The sequence below is a fragment of the Peromyscus maniculatus genome, chromosome 14, assembly GCF_049852395.1.
Source record: "Peromyscus maniculatus bairdii isolate BWxNUB_F1_BW_parent chromosome 14, HU_Pman_BW_mat_3.1, whole genome shotgun sequence".
NCBI classification, from domain to species: Eukaryota; Metazoa; Chordata; class Mammalia; order Rodentia; family Cricetidae; genus Peromyscus; species Peromyscus maniculatus.
Window position 1 is genome coordinate 39,298,396 of NC_134865.1, and position 19,243 is coordinate 39,317,638.

Below are 19,243 nucleotides of genomic sequence, written 5' to 3' on the forward strand. Positions count from 1 at the left end.
TTCCTAAAAGTGCACGGGGGTGGGGTGGGGTGTGTGTGTGGGGTGTGGTGGTGGTGGTGGTGGTGGTGGTGGAGGAGGAGGAGGAGGAGGAGGAGGAGGAGGAGGAGGAGGAGGAGGAGGATAGCTCAGCAGTGAAGAGCCCTTGCTGCCCAAGGGCTGAGGGTCTGAGTGTGAGTCCCCAGGGTTGAATTTTCACTCCTAAAGTGTGAATTATGCAGATATACCATGTGTTAAGGCATGCTGACTACTGAAATGTTTAACTAGGAAAGAATATGTCATTATCCTTTTCCAACTCCTATGTCCACTGAAATGTTGGTTTCTCCATAGCCTGAGATCCATAGCCCAGAGGCTGCCTGGCATAGCCCACTGGTGGGTCAGCCTCCCTCATCAGGGTAGAGTTGTCTTGTTGTTGTTTTTTTTGTTGTTGTTGTTTTTTTTTTATCTAACTTCTGTTCTTTAGCAAAGAAAGATAAAGTGCAATGGTGCCTGCATCCTTCAGAACATAGAGAAATATGAGTTCATAGAGAACTATTCACATAAGCTGGTCTGGGCTTTGGGACTGGATTAACCAAATTATACCGGAACTGATTTAATTATTTTCCAACTGATATCATCAGCCAGTGACTGAATTACTGAGCAATGGAGTCAGTTCATCTGAGCAGGGGATGGGTGTAGAAAGCCTCATTACCCCAGCCAAGTCATATTTCACATCTTAGCATAGCCAAGGTCTGCATGCAAAACAAGAAAACCACACAGGACCAGCTGATATTTTGAATCCATGAACTGAGAATGTCTATTAAAAAGCATTTCTTTGTGTGGTAAAAACATGCTGTAATTTTTGTTTGTGACTCTTACTGTGTTGGTTGTACCTTAGGGATGGCTTATGCCCTGCTAGCTGCAGTTCCTGTTGAATACGGTCTCTACTCTGCCTTTTTTCCTATCCTGACGTATTTTGTCTTTGGGACATCAAGACACATCTCAGTTGGTAATTACAAGCATATTTTACAGCTATATTTGTTCATCTGTAAATGTTTCTGCTATGATATATATATATATATACAATGCCTCCAGACCTTTGCCAATGAGTCCTAGAGGAACCAAACTTCAGGGTTTTGCCACTTTCTTTATTAAATGGCATTGTTAGCTTTATACATAACTGTGCTTTTAAAAAATGCAATTGAAAGACTGAAAATTAAAGCTTACTTTTGAGTTTTATCACGGCTTAAAATTTGTAAATGTAATGAAATTGACTCTATATTTAAAAGTGATCTATCTTTTCCAACATATGACAGAGAAAAAAAGTCTTTACCAGATCTAAATCCACTTATATTACTAGGTTAAATTTGTATTTACTGGCCCGGTGGTGGTGACGCACACCTTTAATCCCAGCACTGGGAGGCAGAGGCAGGCGGATCTTTGTAAGTTCAAGGCCAGCCTGGTTTACAGAGCGAGATCCAGGAAAGGCGCAAAGTTACACAGAGAAACCCTGTCTCAAAAAATCAAAAAAAAAAAATTGTATTTACTGAATTATGGTCACCAAATACACATTTGTTATTTTATAAAGGAACATAATTATTTCAGTAAGGAATATTGGAAGACTGGCAAAATCCTGCCAACACAATTTAGAAAAAGCTTTGTATTACTTCTTGACATGACTCACAGAGTTTTCCTTTTATTCCTAACATTCAAGGTAGTTTTTTTTTTTTCTGGAATATTCTAGAAAATAAATGTTTTGATATAATTTTATGTGACTTTGGCATCAGCAATGAAGATAATTTTGCTTCTACATCCATGTGCTGGTGAGGTATGTTTTCTGGATGGCCCTCTTGAGACAACAAAGGTAGTCCCATCCTCAGGGGCGCCCTGTACCCTTGTGCAGGATGCTGCCTCTCACAGACTCTAGCCTCTGACCTATCTGCAGAAGCAGGTCAGGAGATGCCTACTGATTGAAACAACTTTTTTGGAGAACCAGTCAATAAGAGACAAATGGATTTGCCTCTGGCATTCACTACATGTAGATTTTCCTGGTTACCAGGTTTGGGTATTGAGGCCTCTCAAGCATAATACCTTTTATAACCAAAGGATAGGATCATCATCAACATGGAAAAAAAATGTAAGTAGTAAATAGAAGAAATCAATAAAGTAAAGTTTTAAAAATAGGATGTTATTAACTGGCATATGATAAAAAAGAAATCACATTCCAATCCTTTGTCAATTTGGACACTTGACGTTGATATTGATGGAGGTACTTGTGTCTGGAGATCAGGATTTTGGACACTCTAAAAGATGAGATCATAGAGGATAAATACTAAATTGAATAAGTAAGGATTCAGTTTATGTGTGTCTCTGACAGGAAATCTTTCCTGATAACTCCCATACACTGTGACATGAGGATCCCACACAGAAGGGCCTGGTACCCTCCCTACACACTCACGAAGTATGCTCAATACTGCTTTACTACCATCTGCCTACATCTTGTCTTCTCTGAGTCAGGAATGCCTTGAGATTCTCAGCTTCCTCCAACAGTAATTCTTAGTTGCAGCCAACTACCACACACCTTTCTAATAGTACATAGACATATTGAGTCTAAATGTCTGTGATTCACTACTGATTAGTTGTTTTAGCTAACTACCACACACCTTTCTAATAGTACATAGACATGTTGAGTCTAAATGTCTGTGATTCACTATTGATTAGTTGTTTTAGCTAACTACCACACACCTTTCTAATTGTACATAGACATGTTGAATCTAAATGTCTGTGATTCATTATTGGCTAGTTGACAAAGCCTTTTTCCCCAGGACCTTTCCCCGTGGTCAGTTTAATGGTGGGATCTGTTGTTCTGAGCATGGCTCCAGATGACCACTTTCTTGTGCCCAGTGGTAATGGAAGTGCATCAAACATGACCACGTTAGATACCGGAACCAGAGATGCGGCCAGAGTACTAATTGCAAGCACCCTCACTCTTCTAGTAGGAATAATACAGGTAATAAATAGGCTTACACAGATGAGTGTAATTCTTATTTGAAATAATTAATTTTAAAATGTGGAGATTTAAAGATGCATCTAACTGCAAGACAAACTCCTTGAACTAAAACTTATTTTGAGTTCTAATGTTATTTTCTAAATAACATTGTTTTTGTCAGATTGTAAAATGACTTTGAAAACAAAAACCAAACAAATAAACAAACAGAAACCAGAATCACTTGTTACCAAAGTCTGAGAAAAGAAAGCAAACAGAACACAAGTGATTGCGAGTGTGTGGGGCAGTGGAGCAAGTGTTTTCACTGACACAATGTTTAATTCGTTACTATTTCCAGAGAATTGTTCCTTCTCTCAGGCAAACATCTAACTTTTTCCTTTCATCTTACCCTAGCTGATATTTGGAGGTCTGCAGATTGGATTCATAGTGAGGTACTTGGCAGACCCTTTGGTTGGTGGATTCACAACAGCTGCTGCCTTCCAAGTGCTGGTCTCACAGCTAAAGATCGTGCTCAATGTTTCAACCAAAAACTACAATGGCATCCTTTCCATTATCTATGTAAGTGCTGCATTATCACTGCAGAGACATCATGTTTCCTCTCTCCAGATTGAACCTGGAGAATCCATTTTCTGGGTACACTTGGAACCATCAAAACACACTTTTATGAAATCAGCAAACCATCATTTTTCAGCTGCTCCAAACCTTTCCCGATACTTTCGCCCTCAGAAACATGAAGGAATCTGAGGTAGCGTAGCAATAAAGATGACAGGGCTGAGATGTTATAGACTTGCATTCTGGTCCTGCATTGCCTCTGATAAACTAAGTGACCCCCTAGACAGATCATATAGGGTAGTGGCTGAAAGTTCAGGTTTGCAGTTGGGTGAGTCTGGATTCAAACTTTGACTTTACTACTTACTAGTCTCATGAACAAACCACAATGCCTCAGTTTCTGCAGAAACTGCAGAATGGAGTTACAAATAGTAGCTACCTCACTGGATTGTTAGAGGAGGATTGTTGGATAATTGATTCAGGGGATGGCATATAGCAAGTTCCAGAAAAGTTATCATTATGGAGTTATTATTTCAAGCCTTTCTTTTTCTTTCTTGTTTTTAAAATGAAATGATTGGAGATGTGTCTCTCAAGCCCTTTCTAACTATGACCATCCATAATGCATAATGTAAATGTTTCAGCAATTATAAATGAAAACGGAACATTAGATTTAAAGCTGATTCAACATGCAAAAGATATGCAAAAGAAAGGGTCTAGATCATACAAAGTAGATTTGAAGTTCTTAGATCTAAGTATATGTTCTATATAAAGTATGTTACAGATGCTTGGGAAATGGTGATAATAGTAACATGATGTCACTCTGGCTTGGAGAAATGAAGCCATGCAAAAGTGCATTTAAAAAACAAACAGGAACTGGGGCTATAGCTTAGTTGGTAGACTGCTTGCCAAGCATATATGAGACCCTAGGTTCAATTCCCACCACTGAATTCATGTCTATAATCCTAACACTTGGGTGTTGAAGGCAGGAAGATCAGAAGTGCTGAGTTATCTTCACCTACACAGTGGTTTGAAGCCGGCCTGAGCTAAAAGATAAAAATTAGCATCTGAAAACAATATATGACCATACACACATTTAAAAGAGCAAGGTTGTAAAAAAAATGTTCTCCGTTTCAGTACCATAATCCCTCATTACTCAGTGTACACTCCATCCTTTAGCAAATGTTGCCAAGAGCTCACTCAGGCTGTGTACTAGGCTAGCAGTTAGAATAGATGGAGGAAGAGTAACACCATCGCTAACAGTCACATTTGAACATCGACAGACTGGAGTGAGAGTCTACTTGTATGGCCTTGAATATTGTGTGGCCCTGGGGCTAGAGAAATGGATCAGCATTTATGAGCACTTGTTCTTTCAGAAGATCTGGTTTCAGATCCCAGCCCCCACATGGTGGTTCCCAACAATTTGTAACTACTTTTAAGGGATCTGATACCATCTTCTGACCTCTACAGGTACCAAGCATATACATGGTGCACAAACATACATGTAGACAAAACACTTGCACATAAAAAATGGAATAAACTTAATGAAATTAAAAAAGAAATAATTCGCTAATACCCTGGGTCCTATGTTTTTTTTTTGTTTTTTTTTTTTTTTTTTTTTTTTTTTTTTTTTTTTTTTTTGTTGTTGTTGTTGTTGTTGTTTGGTTTTTGGTTTTTCAAGACAGGGTTTCTCTGTGTAGCTTTGAAGCCTGTCCTGGAACTCACTCTGTAGCCCAGGCTGGCCTCAAACTCACAGAGATCCGCCTGCCTCTGCCTCCCGAGTGTGGGATTAAAGGCGTGTGCCACCACCACCACCACCACCACCACCACCACCACCACCACCACCACCACCACCACCACCACCAGGTGGTCCTAAGTTTTAAAATCAGGGTAATGATAATGGTCACTTCTTAGAGTAGCAATGTTAAGGAAATTTACATCAGGCACATGACACATAAGCCCAGAACATGGGAAGCTAAGGCAGGAGGATCTCAAATTTGAGGCTACCCAGGTTTAATAAATAGTGAGACCCTGTCTTGAAAACTTTAAACATATTTTGTTAATCTTATGTGTGTTTTGTCTGCATGTATATCTGTGTACTATGTACATGTTTGATGCTAAGGCTAGAAGAAGGTGTTGGATCCCCAGGAACTGGAATTACAAATGGTTCTGAGCCCCTGTGTGGATTCTGGGAACTGAACCCAGCTCCTATGGAAGAGTGGTCATCTCTCCAGCCATAAAAAGCAATAAGTACAGTATCTGGCTGCATAGAGCTCAATTTATTAATGTTGTTTCATTGTCATAGAATGGACCTCACTGAACCTACTGTCTGCTTTGATGAGGCCCAGCCCATCAGAGACATCAGCACAGGCCATTTTCTTCCTTTTTAGATATAGTATTTTTACTAATTTTTGAGAATTTCATACAATGTATTTTACATATATTCAGCTTCCATTCCTCCCCCTAACTCCTCCCAGATCCATCCTCACAGCCTCACCTACTGTGCACTTCATTTCCTCTTTTTAATTTTTTGAGACAGGGTCTCACTATGTAGCCCTGTCTGGCCTGGAACTTGCTATGTTTTTTTTGTTTGTTTGTTTTTTTCAAGACAGGGTTTCTCTGTTGCAAAGGTGTAGCTTTGTGCCTTTCCTGGAACTCACTTGGTAGCTCAGGAACTCACAGAGATCCGCCTGCCTCTGCCTCCTGAGTGCTGGGATTAAAGGCATGCACCACCACTGCCAGGCCGTGATTAGGCTGACTTTGAACTCACAGAGGTCTATGGGTCTCTGCCAAAGTGTGAACTACCATGCCCAGTTATTTTTTATTTTTTACTTTTAAATAACTGACCAAGTCCACTTTGTGCTGCCCATGTACTCACGGGTGCAGAGGTGTCTGCTGGAGCAAGGCTGACCTGCCAGGGCCACACCCTTAAAGAAAATCAGCTCTCTTCCAGCATCCATCTGCTGCCAGCAGCTTTTCAGTCAAGGGTGAGGAATCCTAAGCTCCTTACTTCGTGCCAGAATTTTGACTGACTTAAATATATAGGTCTTATTCAAGCAGCCACAGTTGCTGTGAGGTCAGGGGTGAAATGGTCCTGTCACTTCCAGAAGACACTGTTTCACTGCCTGATTTCTGCCCCTTTTCTGTAATAGTCACTGAGCCTTGTGGGAGGTGATATAGACATCCAATTTGCAGCTGAGCACTCCTCTGACACTTATTCTCTGCTCTTTGGTCACTTGTGAGTTTCTGAGTTAACCACTATACTGCGCACAGAAACTTCTCTGATGAGGTGTACCTCAGAGATGAATCCAGAGGACAGTTTGCTATTATGTCCACTTAGCAGAGTGATTGTAATAGGCTCACCTTTGGGGCCTAACACAGGCTGGTTTTTGATTCAGCATGATTTATGGTTATTTTTGCTTTCTCCCCGATCATCAGTTCTTATTTATTTACTTTGTATGCATGCATGACACTGGATGCACAGGGAGCTCAGAAAACAACTTTTAGAAGTTGGTTCTCATCTTCCACCTTGTTGTGGCAGAGTTTCTTTTGATGTTTCTGTGGGTGAGTTGTGCACTCCAGGCTAGCTGGCTCCTGAGCTTCTGGGTGAGTGTTTTGTCTGTGTCTCCCTTCTCCGGGTAACAGCTCTGGGATTACAGACACGGGTCACACACCCAGACTTTTACATGAGTTCTGGGGACCAGACCCAGGTCTGCAGGCTTGCATGGCTAGGACCTTTCCCCGCCGAGCCTTTTTTGTACATGGAAGTTTCTCTGGTCTTGCCTGGTCTCACGGTCAGGACAAATCTCTCCCACCTGCATCCTGCAGCCACTTAGTCCCAAGTAAACACACAGAGGCTTGTATTATTTACAAACTGTATAGCCTATTGGTCAGACTTCTTGCTAGCTAGCTCTTATAACTTAACTCAACTCATTTCTATTAATCTATATGTTGCCACATGGCCGTGACATTACCAGTCTGCTGGCATCTTGTTGCTCCTTGGGTGGCGGGCTGGCGTCTCCTCCCACTCTCCTTTTTCCTCCCACTTTCTCTCTTAGATTTTCTGGCCTGGCTCCATCCTGCCTTGCCATAGGCCAATGCAGCTTTATTTATTATCCAATGGGCACCACACATATTCACAGCATACAGAAAAACCTCCCACAGCACTTCTTCCTGGCCCTCAGGAATTCTTCTCAATACTGCCAGGCTTCCCAATTTTGATACAGGTTCTGTTACTTTTTGCATCCCTGACACATCTTGTTTTTATACTTTATCAACTCTTGATTTAGTCCTTCATTTTTATTCATTCACTTCACCTATTCAATAAATACTGACACCATGGCAGGAACTGAAGTAGAGATCATGAGGAACACTGCTTACTAGCTTGTTCTCCATGGCTTGTTCAGCTTGTTCTCTTATACAGTGCAAGCCCACCATCTGAGGAATGGTACAGCCCACAGTGGGCTGTGCCTTCCCACATCAGTCAGAAATCAAGAAAATGTCCCACAGATCAATTTGATGGAGGCAATTCTCAAACTGAGATTACCTCTTCCCAGGTATGTCCAAGTTTGTGTCAAGGTGACAAAAACTAACCATGACAAGTTGTTTTTGTGCACAAGTGGGGTTAGGGTTAGGGTTAGGGTTTCTATCACTGTGAAGAGACACCATGACTATGGAAACTCTTTTTTTTTTTTTACTTTCTCAAGAATTTTATTATCTATTACAACTCTGTGCCCACAGCTTTAGCTTGTATTGTGCTGATGATTAATGAATTACCCAAAAAGAAAGTAAACAAACAGTCTAACATCACAGGATCCATGGGATAAAAAAATATAGTAAAATGGAAGGTTGTGGAAACTCTTATAAAGGAAAACATTTCATTGGGACTGGCTTAAAGTTCAGAAGTTTAGTCCATTATCATCATGGTGGGAAGCACAGCAGTATGCAGGCAGACATGGTGATAGAGAAGGAGCCATGAGTTCTACATTTCCATCAGTAGGCAGCAGGAAGGAGAGAGGGAGAGGGAGAGAGAGGAGAGAGAGAGAGAGAGAGAGAGAGAGAGAGAGAGAGAGAGAGAGAGAGAGAGAGAGAGAGACTGGGATTGGCTTGAGTATCTGAGACCTGAGACCTCAAAGCCTACTTCCTAATAGTGCCACTCCCCATGGGCCAAGCATTCAAACACATGAATCTATGGGGACCATGCCTATTGAAACCACCACAACAAGGGTGGTTTTTTGTTTTTTGTTTTTTTGCTTGGTTGTTAATTGATGGTACCTATACCACTGCCTCCTCTAAAAGTAAGACTTCCCTGAAAAAAGTTCTGCCCAAAGTTGAGATTTTAATTGTGTGTGAGGGCAGACAACCTAAGGTGTTGTTCCTTCAGAGCCATCTCCTGAAAAAGTGAGTTTTGAAAGTAAAGCTTAGCATGATGGAATTGTTAGTTTTAACTCATTTCTGTGTGCAAAATTTACACCATTATAATAAAGAAAGTAATGCTGAGGGGGCAATCTATTTATACAGTGTCTGGAGCAGGGAAGGCTGGATGGATGGTGACGGTGACTGTAAAAGGTTGTCACCGTCATACAGAGAAGAACTAGAAGAAAGTCAGCTCTAAAGTTACCCGGGCATTTTCCCAGATACATACTAAGCATATGTTTTCCCTTATGGCTTCATGCTTGGTGAGAACTATTATCCGCATAAAGTGGTCTTAAAATTCTTCAAACATCATAATAAATAAAATATTATCCATAGCTGATATCTCCATTTGACCTGTATTTAGAATACTAGGCTAAACTACAGAATTAGATTTATCTATAATTTTAGAACTCTGACAAAAAATTAAGTTATAATTACTGTTCAGTGCATTTTTGGAAATTGTTTCTATTGACAGCTATCAGGCCATTTTCATTTATATAGCCAAGATTTATTCCTATACAGATTAAACTTTCTATTGTAGAGCTTTCCACAAGAAACGCTGAACTCACAATGCAGGCAACTATAAGTCAAATGCTTTGCTCAGCACAGGTGTGTGATTTTGCTTCTTGTAGCATTTAAAATATACCAGGGATTCTTTACAATTTTTTCACTTTTATTTTATGTCTATTTTATATCTATGAATGGGTGCTTTGCCTACACCTGTGGGCAGTACACCAAATCTATGCAATGTCTATGGAGGCCAGTGACAGCACTGGATCCTCTGGGACTGGGTTACAAATCGTTTTAAGTCACCATGTGGGTGCTGAAAATCAAACCCAAGTCTCTGGTACAGCAGCCAGTGCTCTTAACCTCTGAGACATCTTTCTAGCCCCCAGAGGTTCTTCTTATTCAAAGATTTAACTAATTCTGTGCTGGTTTTTGCCAATTTGGCACAAACTAGAATCACCCAAGAAGAAGGAACCTCAACTGAGGAATTGCCTTCATCAAATTAGCCTGTGAGCATATGTGTGGCCATTTTCTTGCTTAATGTTTAATATGGGGAGGGCACAACCCATTGTAGGTGGTACCGTTCCTGGGCTGGTGTGTGGGCTGCATATGAAATCAAGCTGAGCAAGCCAGTAAGTAGTGTTCCTCAGTGGTTTCTACATCAGTCCCTACCTTGGCTTCCCCCAGTGGTGGACATGTAAGCCAAATAAACTTTTTCCTTCCCAAGTATCTTTTGCCTAGAACATTTTATCATAGTAACAGAAACCAAACTAGGAAAGCTTTCAAAATTAAGTAAGAATCATGGAGTGATTTTAAAAATGTGTGTGTGTGTGTGTGTGTGTGTGTGTGTGTGTGTGTGTGTGTGTACACGTGTACATATTCATGTGAGTGTGTGCACAAATACACGTTTGCACATGTGTAGAGGCCAAGGCTGATGTCAGATGTCTTCCTGGATCACTGTCCACCTTGTTTTTCGAGACGGGGTTTCTTGCTGAATTCGTTGATTTGCCTAGGCTGGCTGGTCAATGAGCTCCAGGGATCCACCCACCTCAGCTTCCCTAGTGCTGGGTTATGAACAGACATTGCAGCGCTGTTTTTTATCTGGGTGCTGAGGGTCTGAACTCAGGTGTTTATATTTGAGTGTCTGACTCTTCACTGACTGAGCCATTTCCCCAGCCACTGTAGTGATTTTTTAAAGCTTTATTGATTGATTGATTGATTGATTATGTAGACAGTGTCTGTCTGCATGTATGTTTCCAGGCCAGAAGAAGATGCCAAATCTCATTACAGATGGTTGTGAACCACTGTGTGGTTGCTGGGAATTGAACTCAGGACCTCTGGAAGAGCAGCCAGTGCTCTTAACTGCTGAGCCATCTCTCCAGCTCCCCCTGTAGTGATTTTTGTAAAGTGAAATATTTTTGTGATCCGGATAGTTGGTCCAAATGGAGAAAGAGAAGTGGGGGAAGGGGAGAGAGAGAAAGGGGGAAGGGGAGAGAGGGAAGTGGGGGAAGGGAGGGAGGTGGAGGGAGGTGGAGAGAGAGGTGGGGAGGGAGGAAGAGAGAGAGGGAGGGAGAGAGAGAGAGGAGAGAGAGACAGACAGAGAGAGAGAGAGAGAGAGAGAGAGAGAGAGAGAGAGAGAGAGAGAGAGATTTGAGACAGGCTGTTCTTGAACTCTGTTGTACTCTATTGTAAAGAGTCAGTCCAGGCAGGCTTTGAACTCAAGATTCTCTTGCCTCTGCCTCCTGAGTGCTAGGATAGCAGTCAGACAAATGAGTTCCACATTAACTTTCCTGTTTCAAGTTGAAAAGTAAACCTTCATTGTATAAACTGCCAAAACATTATACCTAGCTCATGAATTGATAAGAGTTCTCATTAGAAACTTGATTACATAAGGGCAGGCCCTGCACCCAAGAGTGTTTGTGCAACACAATTTGGGGTGGGGAAAGAACACAAAGTTGGGTGGATAGCGAGATGGGAGTGGATCTGGGAATCGTTTCAAGGCAACTGGCTCAGACAATACAGCCTCACGGACTACTCCATAATCCTAAAATTTTCTTTGTGTCCCCATAAGATACAGCGCCCCCCTCTAGCAGGAAGTAGTAAGAGAAGCTACGCCCAAATTCCCAAATATACCAAGCTGGCTTTGGAGATGTGTAAAAGTTAAAACCTTCCTTTTTGAAAAAAAAAAAAAAATAGGGGAAGTGCTGTGGGATGGTCTGTATGTCAAATCTGTTGCTCTGATTGATCAATAAATAAAACACTGATTGGCCAGTGGCTAGGCAGGAAGTATAGGCAGGACTAACGGAGGAGAAAAAGAACAGGAAGGCAGAAGGAGTCACTGCCAGCCACCACCATGACAAGCCACATATGAAGACACTGGTAAGCCACAAGCCACATGGCAAGGTATAGATTTATGGAAATGGATTAATTTAAGATATAAGAACAGTTAGCAAGAAGCCTGCCATGGCCATACAGTTTGTAAGCAATATAAGTCTCTGTGTTTACTTGGTTGGGTCTGAGCAGCTATGGGACTGGCGGGTGACAGAGATTTGTCCTGACTGTGGGCAAGGCAGGAAAACTCTAGCTACAGGTGAGTATGATCAAAACACATTGTATGAATTTCTCAAATAATTGATATTTTTAAAAAAGCAAATTCATTATGTAAAGAGCCAACTGGCCACAATGACACAAGCCTCTGGAGTAGGCAGCAGGGTTACCGCCTCCTGTGTGAGGCATCCTGGGACTCTGCTGTTGCAGTCTTTCTCCCAGTTTTTCTTTCCTTCTGTGGCCACCTATTTCATTTTGTTGCCCGATGTATCTGTCTCTAACGATTTTATGTGTCTTTGGAAAGCAGAGTTAACATGATATATTGGGTTTAATGTGAAAGTGGAAAAGGCTTCCTCCAAATTAAATTCCTAAATCCTAGCCCAAACACTTGCTGAAATAAGTTTTGCTTGTAAAAGACCCTCCATCCCCTTACTCCTGAAGCACTCCAGACAGGCAAGGCTGCTGGCAAAATAAATTGATATTCCTTATATGCATGACACCAGATTATAATGATAATTATTTACAGCATTTCACTTATCTGTAAAAACAAACCAAGATGCATGTCTTAACTCCTAAGATGCACCATTCCTTTATGTCAAATTAAAACCTGGCTATAAACAGATTTATTCAAAGGAAAGTCGCCACTGGCAAGACTTGTCGCACAGAACTGAGAGACGCCTCCTTGAGACATGACTTACCTAAGAGATGCAACAGAACAAAGATGCCAGTGTTCTGCCTTGGAGTCTCCCTGCTGACTCCCTTAAAGGAGACTCTGGTTTCCAGGGACCTTGTGTTTACAAAACAAAATGAATTTCCTTGAGCTGGCTCTTCTGCCCACTTGGAGAAAATAGATTTTAGTGTTAAGCTAATTTCTAAACAATATATACTTGGCCTATGTACCCATTCAGTGATTTTAATTTACCACAAAGAATTGATCAGTACCACTTGGATTTCCATATGGAACACTTTTGGGTTTTTTTTTTGTTGTTGTTATTTTCCACATCATTCAGGTTGGGAGAAGAACATTACTTAGGATGCTGGCTGGGACCAAAGAAAATTACCTTGTCAGATGTCAGCTTCTGTAGCCCTCCTGTCTACAAAGATCCCACCTAATAGCATGATACAACCTCCTTAAGATAAACATTGATTTATTTTTCTGTAAGTTAAAGATAGCATTCCACTGTTTTCCTTGAAAAATTCTCCATTTTACCCTAAAAAATACAGATAAACAAACACAAGAATGAAAAATCACCTCTCCAAGTTAATCACTATTAGTAACTTTGTATATGTGTGTATATGTTAGAAATTGCATGTTCTTAATGTTCCTTGTATTAGTCGATACATTTTTACAATTTTAATAATAGCTTTATATTATTTATTTATGCATATGTATATTTTAGAAATTTTATGTGCTTAATGGTCCCTGTATTAGCCAATACTCTTTTAAATAATAATTTCATTCATTTGTGTATGTGTACGTGTACGTGTACGTGTACATGTACGTGTGTGTGTGTGTGTGTGTGTGTGTGTTTTCTTTCATGTGGGCAACAGCAAAGGTATGGAGGTCAGGGAACAATTTTCAGGAGCCAGTTTTCTCCTTCATCATATGGATTGTGGGGATGAAACTCATACCATCAGCCTTGTCAGTGATCACCTTAACCCACTGAGCATCTTGCCAGTCCCATTTTTAAGATTTTTTTGCCAGTCCCGTTTTTTAAGACTCACATGTGCTCTTTGATGTGATGTGGCTGTTCATGTTGGAGGATTGTTCTTATGTATATGTCTGTATAGCATATGTCATATACACTCATTTTCTCTTTACAGACACTAATTGAGATTTTTCAAAATATCAGTGATACCAACATTGCAGATTTCATTGCTGGGTTACTCACCATCATCATCTGTATGGCTGTTAAGGAATTAAATGATCGATTTAAGCACAAAATCCCAGTCCCTATTCCTATAGAAGTGATCGTGGTAAGTAGAATAAATGGTCAGAAAATTCAATACGAATTAGGTTGACAAGCAAGGAATTGCCAAGGCCAGTGGAGTTGGTTTTTTACATTTTTTTCTTTTCTTTTATTTCAGACAATAATTGCCACTGCCATTTCCTACGGGGCCAACTTGGAAAAAAATTACAATGCTGGCATTGTTAAGTCCATCCCAAGTGGGTGAGTGTGGTGTTCCTCTCAGATAGCGCTAATAAACTAAGGCAGTACTTTGTTAAATGAAACTTTTTATTGCCAGTTTCGCTTCACCATTGATAGTCTTACTTTCATGTGATCTTGAAGAAATGCGATGTGCACAAAACATCAGATGAACAGTGCATGTGGAGATCAAGTTCAGGCTTGTTAAAAGCAGACCTTACATGCTCCATTTTCTTAAAGTGTGGCAGGACATGAACATTCAGTCAGACTCCTGATTAAAACATGTATGTATAATTACAGTGTAATATGAACATATCACAATTAGCATTGATTACATTATAAACAATTTGTTTAAGGAATCTCAGATGTCTGGCTTAAATTCTCTACAATGTAATCAACCACAGATAAAAATGCTATCTTTCATACCTATAAATAAGTTGCATTATTTTTGTGTAAATTATACATATATTTAGACATTTTTGTGAATTAGAAGAGTAAAAGGCCAAGGTCCTTAATCCCTCTATGTCACTGTCAACTTGTACACAGAGGAAGCTTCAACTCAAGCTTGTGAAATGTCACTGAGAGGTCTCATAAAAATGCAGAGCAAATGAAGCGGTTCACACTACAGTTAAGAGGAAGCCCACATATTTGCCACATCTACAACACTGACTACAGTGTTTGTAAGCAGATGGGGTCAATCAATAAGCTGTAGTTTCTCTTCCTTCTAATGAGGGTGGGCCCCACATTGTCCTAGCGTTTCCATGCTTGTAATGTAAACTCCTCAGTGCTTCCACAGCAAATGATCTCATTTGAGTAAATATCTTACAATTTTTCCAATAACAATTTAAAGATATCTTTAAAACAACTAGTACATGAAACTTGTATTACATATTGCCCATTCCAGTGTTACAAATGTACCCTTTGTAACACCTAAATTGTGTGTTACCTTCCTGCTTTCCACCTCAAACCTGTGGATTCAGGCTGTCTGGAGGAGGCCTGGAAACAATTCTTTTTCAAAAGTGTCTCAAGTGATTCTTCTGATCAGGTAAATTTGAGAACTTTTACACTAGAAAACTATATTTAGGTAGTAAAGGTTGTAAAAGACTGGAGGATGAAACGTGAGCTGTGGAATTTCCACCCTGAAGACCGAGTTGTTTTGTAGTCACAAATGCTTATGTAGAAACGTGTAAATGCAGAACTCTTTCCTAAGCTTCTGGTATGCACAGACCAGGGATGGACTGAAGCCCAGGCCTGTGAATCCCTGCTCCAGTGCTTGCAGTGGGGACTCACTTTTCCTCACATTGAAATTCCTAGCTGCTCCCCTTTGCAGGATCTTTAGCTTCCTGCCCTTTGGTTTAGTCATGCTTGCTCCTCTGATTGCTAACTTAGCTTTAGGGGACACTTTGTGGTAGTGTCCCCATTTGTGGCATTCATCTCTGTCTCCCTAGTATAATATCTATCTTACAGTGGGCTCTCTGAAAACAGTGGCTGAGGGAATAACCCCCCTAAGCCATGCCATTACAAATAAGGCACAAGAAAGGTTCTGGCTGTCTAATTTGGTGGTCCAGAAACAATTCTAAAGATATTAACACATCTGCAAAGGAAAGGGTGACATGGAAAGATGAGAAACCAGAGTGGGAATGAGAATGCTCTGGTGACTGAGTTCATCACCAGAGAAGGAAAAGGAACCTTCTTCCTGTGTCTCCAGTCAGAATGCTACTGGCAGCTTCCTTTTGTCTCTCCAAAGGTCATGGTGACATTCAGTCCCCAGAACAAGAACAACCTCCCATTGCATAGCTCCAAACAGTGACTGTCTTGTCTACTTAAGCTTGTTTCTTCTCTCCATTTATCTATTATGTCAGTGATCTCATGAGTAGTCATGTCATTCTCTGAGGTATACTTTAATGCTACTTTTTTGTTGATCAAGTTGTCTTTTCAGAGCCATTGAAGACTCTTTGGATTAGCTCCTATGTCCCACTGTACATTTTCCACTATGGAAGGCTATTTGTTTTGATTTGATTTTTAGAGCTTTTCCTTACTTTCTGTACTCTGATATTCAAACACAATCTTAAGAATATTACATTTCCATCAAAATATTTCAAATATTTCTGTTTGCTTTGTAGTTCACCAGCTCTTCTGAATGTCTTGGTTTTTGATTGAAGAGACAGTTGTGCTTATCTTTTTGAAACCTAGATGCCCATCAGATGACTAAAGTAGCCTGTTATATTATTTGCCTGACATTTCTCATTTGTACACAAAATAATACCTCAGATGCTTATCCTCCTCACTTATCTGTGTGGAAGCACCTACCAGGTGGTAGGCAGTGTTCTGGATGTTCAGTGGGTAGTTCCCAGGCTCGTGAGGACACAGTCATCCTCCAGGAATAAGTGCTGTGGTGGAGCTTGCTGTGCATTAGAAGAAGGATAACTTCTTGATGTTTTAAGGATGATATTAATCAGCCAAATAATGTAGGAAACAGTAAGTAAGGCAGGGCAGTAATGGGTAAAGGTCATGGGGATGCTTGAATAAAACATGCAGCTGTAACAAAGAAAGTGGCACTTTGGAGGTATAGCAAGGAGTTCATTGCAACTGGAGCATAAAATAAGATAGAGGAGGTGAGAGGTGAGCATCAGCAAAGAAACCACCATGAAAGTTAACTGTTGGAGGGTTTGAAAGCATGAGAGAAGCATGAGAGTGGCCACTTTTGTTAGCACTGTAGACAGTGAATTAAAGCAGCTAAGCAACCAGATGAGGAATCCATTCCAGTAATGTAAGAGATAAGGAGAGTGGTCACAGTGATGAAATAGAAACCTTATCAACAGATGGGTGTGAGGGTGAGAGGACTAGTGGTCAGCAGGGTGGCTCTGTCCACCTCTCTACTCCTTATTGGTTAAAAAACACAACCTATCTTTGTCTAGTCAGTGTCTTAGTGTCTCCAGGGATTCACTCACACCTGGAGCCTTCTCTGTCCCACAGTCACAGCCTGCCACTCTCCTGATGCTGCTGGTCCTCATCCTGCAGTTCTTGGTGTGTCCAGTTTTTCATTCATTTCAACATGTGCTTCTCTTCCAGCCTACCTGTCTCCACTGTGTGTGTGTGTGTGTGTGTGTGTGTGTGTGTGTGTGTGAGAGAGAGAGAGAGAGAGAGAGAGAGAGAGAGAGAGCGAGAGAGAGAGCGAGCATTTGTGCTTTGAATGTCATTCCCTTTACTACCCTAGTCTGTCTCTGCTCTCAGTGACTGGTTCCTCTCTTACCAGTCTGTACCTGATGTGCTCTTTGTCATATTAATTGCCACTGTTTTCACATGGTGTCATTTGCAGTGAACTTGGAAGTATGGCCCAGGAAAGATAGCATGATAGAATGGAGATGGCTGTTTCCTGTGGATTCCTGCCCTTGTTTAGCTGGGTTGGGGAACATTTGCCAAACATGCACAACCAACCTGAAGTGAAACATCCAATTAGCATGTTTACCACATGTGACCCCCCCTTTGTGTATTATTGGGCTCTTTGGGAAGCACCATTCCCCATACTCATGTCTTCAGGATAAGGATGTATTCATATGCTCCTTTCTCTGCATGACTGGGTCAGACTGGGTTGGCTAGGGCTAACAAGCCCATGGGATGATCATGTAGTTTAGGAAGTGTTAAGTCAGGTAATAGAATATATTCTTAATTCGGTCGTTAGAAGATGGGCAGATAGAGCCTCCCCTAATTTACTTTGGACAAATGATTGACACCCTTGAAGTACAGCAAGGAAGCAGAAGCAGTGATGAGAATGTGGCAAGTTTAGCTTCTTCCAGCCTAGGCTGAGCACCACTAGTAAAAAGGAGTTAACTAGTTACACAATAATATCTCATTAAATTTTATGAAAAGAGGGCATAGTCATTCTATGACAGTCAATGAAACAATTTAGTAGGTTTAAACAATGTGCCCAAAGTCATAAAGTCACTCAATAACTGAAGTCCTTTGACTTCATACCTCACAATTTTTAACCTTAGTAATTAAGGATTGGGTAATATTTGGAGAACACTACAGTCATGGAGGCAGTGAGCATCATGCTACTATCAAAACTAAAACCTTTTCACAGTTTAGCTTTTATAGAGTCCTAGTGACCTGAAGTAGACTTGACTGGGTCTTGGAAGCATCCTATTAAGTGAGATCTAAGGTCAGAGATACTGAGTCACTCACTCAAGTATGGGTTGTTTCTAACATGCTGACTGTCTATAGCTGGAGTCCATTCTGGAGTCTACACACAGGACAGGAGAAGGGATGAGGGATGAGGGAGAAGTCTGAAAATTGACCCTGTTGGGGGAAAGTCTTCACAACAGCAGAGCCCTGGCAGGTCTTACTACCCAATTATCCAATCTCCAACATGGACCCACTAAAACTTCAAGCCACTCATTTCTCTCTTCTGGGTTGCAGTTCTCATATCAAAATGAGAGAGACAGGTTCAACAGCACTCTAGAGAGCTCACTAGCTCAAAACTTCGCTACAGTTTGTCTCTAAAACTTCCATTCCCACTTTATTTAATTACAAGATGCACAGGTGGTGGGATTTGTTTTAATGACTGGGGACTTTCAGGATTGCACAATATGGATATTCTATAGGTAAATGAAGCTCTTCCTCCAAGCTTTTACATTTGGGGACAAATTTCATAATCATGTTCATATGTTTCATTTTTGAATAGTTTATAGAAAAACTTTGGCTTTGTTGAATAGTGAAAACACACAATCAGTGTGTTATTTTACTGACTGTGGGGGATGATTATAATCATATACATTTAATGTGGGATGAGGGTTTTTTTCCGTCTTAAAATTAAGATTTAAATGTCATGGTTCTTTAGAACTTTCTGCTGAGTTCTTTCAGTGTCATATAGTCTTTGTTCCTTCAACAGAATTGACATCTTTTCACACAGACTAAATTTATAACATACCTAGAATCTCTTGTATTGCCAAAGAACCTTGAAGGTGAAATTATGTGAGGAAAAATGTTACATGTGAAGTGGCATGGATGGAGTTGTATTAAAGAATCCATAGTGACAGATTTATTCATGTCAGAGTATAAAAACAAAACAAAAAATCCTCTCCAACAGCCAGTGAGC

General features: G+C 40.6%; 2 protein-coding genes across 6 annotated transcripts in view; one reads left to right on the plus strand and one right to left on the minus strand.

Moving 5' to 3' along the window:
* LOC143268441 (uncharacterized) overlaps positions 1 to 19,243 on the minus strand; it is a 146,815-nt gene that overhangs the window by 84,788 nt on the left and 42,784 nt on the right. The gene's annotated exons all lie outside the window — the stretch shown is intronic.
* Slc26a4 (solute carrier family 26 member 4) overlaps positions 1 to 19,243 on the plus strand; it is a 49,606-nt gene that overhangs the window by 6,819 nt on the left and 23,544 nt on the right. For all 4 annotated transcript variants that reach the window (XM_076550807.1, XM_076550808.1, XM_076550809.1 and 1 more), the window contains 5 exons: positions 875 to 985; positions 2,802 to 2,986; positions 3,377 to 3,541; positions 13,823 to 13,975; positions 14,087 to 14,169. In XM_076550807.1, the coding sequence (XP_076406922.1) occupies positions 875 to 985; positions 2,802 to 2,986; positions 3,377 to 3,541; positions 13,823 to 13,975; positions 14,087 to 14,169 (697 nt within the window). The remainder of the gene's footprint in view (positions 1 to 874; positions 986 to 2,801; positions 2,987 to 3,376; positions 3,542 to 13,822; positions 13,976 to 14,086; positions 14,170 to 19,243) is intronic.